Source organism: Myxine glutinosa, chromosome 3, assembly GCF_964187855.1.
Source record: "Myxine glutinosa chromosome 3, kmMyxGlut1.1, whole genome shotgun sequence".
Taxonomy (NCBI): domain Eukaryota; kingdom Metazoa; phylum Chordata; class Myxini; order Myxiniformes; family Myxinidae; genus Myxine; species Myxine glutinosa.
Window position 1 is genome coordinate 64,128,618 of NC_136263.1, and position 7,755 is coordinate 64,136,372.

Here is a 7,755-nt window from a genome sequence, read left to right on the forward strand (position 1 = left end):
AGTCAACGTGTGGCCCTGAATGGATTTCTCTCATCTCCCCTTCCCGTTCAGGCTGGAGTTCCCCAAGGCAGTGTGCTGGGCCCTGTGCTTTTTCTGGTCTTTATCAATGATCTCTCTGACTCTCTGGAAAATCCTCTGTATCTCTTTGCTGATGACTCCACTCTCTGCCGCTCCATTCCTCTTCCCTCAGATCGGCAGTCTGCAGCCTCCTCACTCTCTGAAGACCTGGACAAAATCACAGACTGGTCAAACATGTGGAACATCTATCTATAATTCCAGTAATCTCTGTATGTCTGTGTGTATGTCTGTGTGTATGTCTGTGTGTTTGTCGTTTGTCTGTGACCGCTGTTTCTCGACAACCACGGGTCCGATATACTTTAAACTTGCCAGGTATATTGCTGGGGACCCGAGGATGTGCCTTTTCAAGGTTTCATATTAATCGGACAAGTAGTTACCGAGCTATGGCGATTTCTTTACCAAACTCCGCAAGCCGTTCGCTTTGGACCAAACCATTTCATGTAAATAGAGGGGGGGGATTGTCACCATACTCGCAAGCCGTTCGCTTTGGCTTTGCGAATGGACCAAACCATTTCATGTAAATAGAGGGGGGGGGATTGTCACCGTACTCGCAAGCCGTTCGCTTTGGCTTTGCGAATGGACCAAACCATTTCATGTAAATAGAGGGGGGGGGGATATAATTTTAGATATATATATAGTACGGGCATGCCCTAGTGTCTTTCAATTCTGACAAATCTCACACTCTTACTATGTCTCTCCGAAAAGATCGACTGGACAACCCTCCCATCTACTTTCTCAACAATCCTCTCCAAGAAGTTCTGTCGCTCAAGCTTTTGGGTCTCACCATCTGCCATGATCTTTCTTGGGAAAACCACATTTCCAAGCTGGCCTCCAAAGCCAGTCGCCGACTGGGCATCCTCCGTCGTGCGAAGTCCTTCCTAGGCACACCTGAGCTCCTCACCACATACAAGGCTTTCATCCGCAGCTCAATGGAATACTGTTCTCCCCTATGGGCTGGTGCTCCTGCCTCACACCTGGCTCGGCTTCACGCTGTTGAATCCAAAGCTTTCAGAATCATTGGAATCTCCCGCGATGAAGCTATCTCTGAGGGCCTTTCACTCACTCACCGCAGGCAGGTAGGTGGTCTTTCTGTCTTCTACCGATTCCTCTCCGGCCTTGCTCCCCCAGCTCTCTCTGTGCTCTGTCCCCCAAATATTCCTACAGGTCGCACAAGATTTGCCAGCCACCCTCTGATGGTTAAACTGCCGAAATCTCGGCTCTCTGGTCACCTTCACTCTTTCATTCCTCTTTTCTCCCGCCTCTGGAACAAACTGCCACACTCACTTCAATCACACTCCTCCCTCCAGGTCTTCAAAACAGCTGTTCACCACCATCTCTTATCTTCCCCCATCAAAAACCTTGATCTTTTCTACCCCCACGAATTCACCCCAGATCCACCTTGTTTGAAATTCCAACTTCTTTCCTGGAAGTCTTGGCAGTGTCCATATGTTTTATACCTCTCCCACCCCGCCCCCCCCCTTCCCATGCCTCCCCCCCAAAGCCCTCTTCCTCCCACAGTTCTCTCGATGTCTCCATGTCTCTCGGTCCCTGCTCTCAAATGTTGTGTTTGTGTCCTTCCCCCTCTCTCCCCATCTTGTCTACCGCTCCCGATGTTATTTGTTTTGTGTGTCTGTTTGTCTTTCTGTGTGATTAATGTTCGCTCTTTCACGAGCCTCGATCTTGTATACAAAAAAACAAAAAAACAAAAAAAAAATACAGATGTACAAAGCTGATACAGACATACCCAAGAAGACTCGAAGCTGTAATCGCTGCCAAAGGCGCTTCTCCAAATTGTTGACTCAGGGGGTTCAATACTTATGTAAATGAGATATTTCTGTATTTCATTCTTAATTATTTTTTTAAAAATTAAAAAAGAAAAATTCACTGACTATGGGATATTATGTGTAGATCAGTGACAAAAAAATCTCAATTTAATCCATTTAAAATTCAGGCTGTAACAACAAAATGTGAAAAGGTCAAGGGGTGTGAATACTTTCTGAAGGCACTGTATATGATAACAGACTCATTATTGTTATATTATATGTTGAGAGAGTCCAGGAGCAGTTGGGTACGACTGGGAAGGTTGGGTACTGAGAGTGAGGGGTTCAGGCCACAAGATGTGGAAGCATGCATATAATTGAGGCATTCAACCTTCTCATGAGTGGAATCGATCTGCTATGGTGCCAGAGAGATGTTGACTCTCACATGCATATATGTGGTGAGGGTATATATCTCATATATCTCATGCAAAACCACTTTCCACACTTGTGCTAGTGATGAAAAATCACTTTTTTAGTGTTGAAATCCACTTTTTCCTGTTAGTGTTGAAATCCACTTTTTACACATGTGTTAGTGTTGCAAAACCACTTTCCGCAATAGTGTTAGTGTTGCAAATCCACTTTCCACACTTGTAATGGCATTGAAAACCACCTTTCGCACTTTGTGCTACTGTTGCAAAACCACTCGCGTGAACGTGAAAAAGTAAGTACACACCATGCAAAGTTTTGACTTTTTCAACATATTTCAACATACAGCTATTTGATCTTCATTTCAACAATATTGATAGATAAAGGTGATATAATATAACAAATATCATGAAACATTTACATTTTGTACTCCATTGTATAATTTAAATAAACATAAATGCAAATTTTGCATGTGGAAAAAGTAAGTCTCCATCGTCTCCATCGCTGTCTCCATCGATCTTGCCTAGGCCGTAACACCTATCAGCTCAAAATCCTTTTAACTGTTGACTTGGTAGTTTTTACAATGAAGGAAACATTAACAATGTTGTTAGAAGTTTATTTTTTATATTAATGCTATTTAATTTGTAATTGGAGTTATGTTGTTTGGAATGAAAAAGGAGATATCGAGTTCAAGTGAATGACGAAACACCATGATGGTTTCTACTCTCTGAACGTGAACTTCGCGGATCGCCATATGCAGATTTGCCACGGACCCACGATCGATGTTTCTATGCGTGAACGTACCCGTTTGTTTGCGAACGGGTACGTTTTTCATGGAAGTCCTTCACGAACAATATGACCAGATGAACCAGTTGGGGCTGAGGATTAGCAGGATAAAAGCTTGATTTTCCATCTGTCAACAGGCTTTCTTTCCTGGAAGTCCTGGCAGTGTCCATGTGTTTTATTCCTCTCCCACCCCCTTCCCTTCCCATTCCCCGTCCCTCCAACCCTCTCCCTCCCACAGATCTCCCGTTGCCCCTGTTCTCTGCTGTTGTACATTCATTCATTCACATTCATTCATTCACATCCCACATTCATTCATTCATTTATTCACATCCCACATTCATTCATTCATTCATTTTCTAATGGGTTTCATTCGTTTCTAGGCTTCGCCCACAATAGTGAGGTACCTTATTAACAAAAATGCCAAGGACCGTTACACTGTGGACAAAAGCACAATTTTTTCAAAAAATTGGTGTCAGGAAGGGCATCCGGCCATAAAAACATTGCCTCAAACAGGGAACCATGATTGTCATGGGGCCCGCAAGGCTAACCCCTGCTCTAGCGGGGAAAATGGCCTTAAAACGATCATTCATTCATTCATTCAACAGGCTTGTGCTTTAACATTACTTCCTGTTACATCTCAAGTCGTATTTAACTGGATTTGGTGACGTAATGGTTTGAGTGTCCCCTCGGAATTTGGAATGTCAGCGTTGTTAACCCCGGCCGAATCATACCAAAGACTTTAAAAATGGTATATGCTGCTTCCTTACTTGACACTCATTTTTGTGTACCGTACAGTCCAAAAAATAAAAGAATAAGAACAAAAAAAAATCGAAATAGGCAAGAAAGAAATATCAACAACAGTCAAATGACCTAAAAATTCAATCAACTGAGCAAGTGGTGCTGGACATCCCAAACAAAGTTCCAAGCTGCTAACGTTTTTCCAAGATGGACCCTGTCCATCACACCAATTGATAGGATGCCAAGTTGGGCTCATGGAATGCATTTGCTCATAGATCGAGTTATTTTCCGATAAATGTGTATATTCTACCTTTTTGCAACTTTCATGGATAGTCAGCTTTTATGAACAAATGTTTTGGTTAAAGATGATTGCACCATGATCTTGCTAACCACTCACCACCACACTCTTGCTCATTTTATACTCACTGCCATACTTTTTTCTTTCTTTCTTACGTTCCCACCATTCACCCCATAGAGTTCTGGGACATTTTATTTCCCTCGCTACTCAGCTCTGCACAACAGGCCTGGCCGTGGATCATGTGCTCCTCCATCATTGGCTCTGCCATCTCTCTGGCTGTCTGTGGCATCGTGAAACGTGTGTTTCAGAAGTACAGAGCAAAGCACAATGCACCGGATGAACTACAACCACTTTTGCCGAAGGAAGAGCTAATTTATCAGTAAACGATACAAGCCTCATTTATTGCTTTTGCTAACGCAAAATGGCGAATAAGTGAATGACATTTATTCCTTTTCTTCTTCTTTTCCAATCCTGTGATTATCCTATTCGTTTGCTGTCTCCATGTCCGCTTTTACCCAATGTCAGTCTGTTAACTGTTGTCCTCTGCCATTGAGCTTGCTGCAATGAGCCTGGACTCCGCACCAGAGGGATTTCTGGTTGATGGTGTATATAGCGGGAAATTTCGAAGGAAAAATTCGCAGTATCCTGAACAAAATGACCGAGAAGGATGAATCATCTATTATCGTCATATATTACGAAAAGGATAAGTGTGTTTGTGTGTCCCTGTCACGCTTAGTTTAAAAGGTGTTCCTGATGGTGTAGAATAATAAAAATACTAGTACCCGACTGCAAAGCCGCAATGAGCCGGCGAAGCCAAAGCCCCTTGGGGAGGTTATTGTTTTGTAATAACATTCATGTTATTCTATTATCATTGGTGTTATACTTTTGTTATTAGAAGCAGGTTTGGAAAAACCCCACAAAAAATGCCACTAAAGCGGCAGGAAGGGTCGTGCTATTAACCCGTATATAGATCTACGCTCAGGTCCATTCATCGACGCAATAAGCATGAATCACCTCATGGATGTCGAGATTCCTCCAAATTTCTTTCATTTTAGTGTTCTTTCATTTTAGTGTTAAACAGCAGTAGCGACTGTTTAAAAAGGTAACCATACGTGTTTGTTGTTTATAATATTTTTTACTTCTGGTAACGGTTTTCCACGAAATTCCATGGTAATCTATTTGTAAACGTTAACACGGCATTTGTCCAAGAAGGAAACCCCTTGGGGAGAGGGGATATTATTAGTATTAATGTTGTTTGTAATAACATTCATGTTATGCTATTATCATGAGTGTTGTTATGACTTTTGTTATTAAAAGCCGCATTGGAAAAACGCCACGACAAGCTATTCAACATGGCTATACACCTTGACGAGGAAACCCCCCTTGGGTAGGGGGTGGGGGGAAGGGGATGGGAAATTAAATCGCTAAGACCTCCGTTGTGTGACCCTTAATCTCCCTGTCATGTTTGGTTGCGATTGGATAAGTAATGACAGAATTTATATCGGTCCGACAGACAGGCAGACACCAAATTGCGTATTTTAGTATGATGATTGTATTATTCCTGAACCAAACGCAGTGGCGCAAAGGTTAGAGCGTTCACTCTGAGTCGGAGAGGTTGGTAATGTTGGTGGTTCAAACCCCAGCCGAGCCATACAAAATATTTTAAAATGGTACATGCTGCTTGCTTCCTTACTTTACGCTCAGAATTTAAAAGGATTGACGATAGAGCATGGACAAACAATACTGAGAAGGCAATGTGCAAGCCCACCCAGTATAACACATGCCAAGAAACTGCTTCGGCAGCACTGATGCTCTGGAACAGAGTATATATAGTAAATCTGCACCAGAATTATTCCTGGTATAAGCAGTACTTCTTCAAAAAACAAAAACAAACAACACAAACTGAAAGTACAAATAGATAACAAGGAAAGCAAGGTGCATTGCACCTTGTAAACACAACTACTTTAAACATGCATCACCAAATTGTGCATAAAATCTCAAGTGAATAGTTCCCCTTCATAAGGAACTTTAAATCAGCAAACATTACCGCTTTACACAAAAAATGTGCAAAAATAGATCCTTGCAACTACAGACCAATCAGCCTGCTCCCAATTATCAGCAAAGTTATGGAATCCATCATTGCTTCGGATATCAAATCCTTCCTCTTCTCCAATGGCTTCATCTCCGATCATCAATTTGCATTCAGACCAGGTCATTCTACTCTGGACATGCTGCTTCTGCTGTCTCAACAATGGATGGAGATCCTCAATGCCAAACAGGAAATCAGAGCTGTCTCCCTTGACATATCACGTGCCTTCGATACGGTCTGGCACCCAGCTCTGCTCACCAAACTCTCCTCCTATGGTATCCATGGAAATCTCCACGCATGGCTTGCGGAGTTCCTCTCTGGTCGAAGTCAACATGTGGCCCTGAATGGGTTTCTCTCATCTCCCCCTTCCTGTTCAGGCTGGAGTTCCCCAAGGCAGTGTTCTGGGCCCTGTGCTTTTTCTGGTCTTCATCAATGATCTCTCCGACTCTCTGGAAAATCCTTTCTATCTCTTTGCTGATGACTCCACTCGCTGCCGCTCCATTCCTCATCCCACAGATCGGCAGTCTGCAGCCTCCTCACTCTCTGCAGACCTGGACAAAATCACAGACGGGTCAAACAAGTGGAACATTTCTTTCAATCCTGACAAATCTCACACTCTTACTATGTCTCTCCGAAAAGACCGACTGGACAACCCTCCCATCTACTTTCTCAACAATCCTCTCCAATAAGTTTTGTTGCTCAAGCTTTTGGGTCTCACTATCTGGCATGATCTTTCCTTTCCTTGGAAACTACATTTCCAAGCTGGCCTCCAAAGCCAGTCGCCGACTGGGCATTGTCCGTCGTGCAAAGTCCTTCATTGGCACACCTGAGCTCCTCACCACATACAAGGCTTTCATCCGCAGCTCAATGGAATACTGTTCTCCCTTCTGGGCCGGTGCTCCTGCCTCACGCCTAGCTCGGCTTCCCGCTGTTGAAACCAAAGCTTTCAGAATCATTGGAATCTCCCGCGTTGAAGCTAACTCCGAGGGCCTTTCACTCACTCACCACAGCAGGTTGGTGGTCTTTCTGTCTTCCACCGACTCCTCTCCAGCCTTGCTCCACCAGCTCTCTCTGTGCTCTGTCCCCCGAATATTCCTACAGGTCGCACAAGATCTGCCAGCCACCCTCTGATGGTTAAACTTAAACTGCCAAAATCTAGGCTGTCTGCTCACCTTCACGCTTTCATTCCTCTTTTCTCCCACCTCTGGAGCAAACTTCCTCACTCTCTTCAATCCCACTCCTCCCTCCAGGTCTTTAAAACAGCTGTTCACCACCATCTCTTATCTTATCCCCCATCCAAAACCTTGATCTTTTCTACCCCCGTTAATTCACCCCAGATACACTTTTTTGAAATACTAACTTCTTTCCTGGAAGTCCTAGCAGTGTCCATGTGTTTTTTTCACCTCTCCCATGCCTCCCCCTCCCCCTTCCCATGCCTCCTCTCCCCCCCTTCCCATGCCTCCTCCCCCCAAGCCCTCTCCCTCACACAGATCTCCCGATGTCCCTGCTCTCCATCTTGTCTCCCGCTCCCTTTATCATATGTTTTATGTGTCCGTTTGTCTTTTTGTGATCAATGTTAG

At 43.8% G+C, this 7,755-nt stretch overlaps 1 protein-coding gene across 4 annotated transcripts in view; it reads left to right on the forward strand.

Annotated features, from left to right (window-relative positions):
- The window catches only part of LOC137423471 (tyrosinase), a 46,471-nt gene extending 41,051 nt beyond the window's left edge, over positions 1 to 5,420 (forward strand). For all 4 annotated transcript variants that reach the window (XM_068110674.2, XM_078774121.1, XM_078774122.1 and 1 more), the window contains one exon: positions 4,264 to 5,420. In XM_068110674.2, coding sequence (XP_067966775.2) covers positions 4,264 to 4,469 — 206 coding nt within the window. In that variant the 3' untranslated portion in view covers positions 4,470 to 5,420. The remainder of the gene's footprint in view (positions 1 to 4,263) is intronic.
- The last annotated feature ends 2,335 nt before the right edge of the window (positions 5,421 to 7,755 follow it).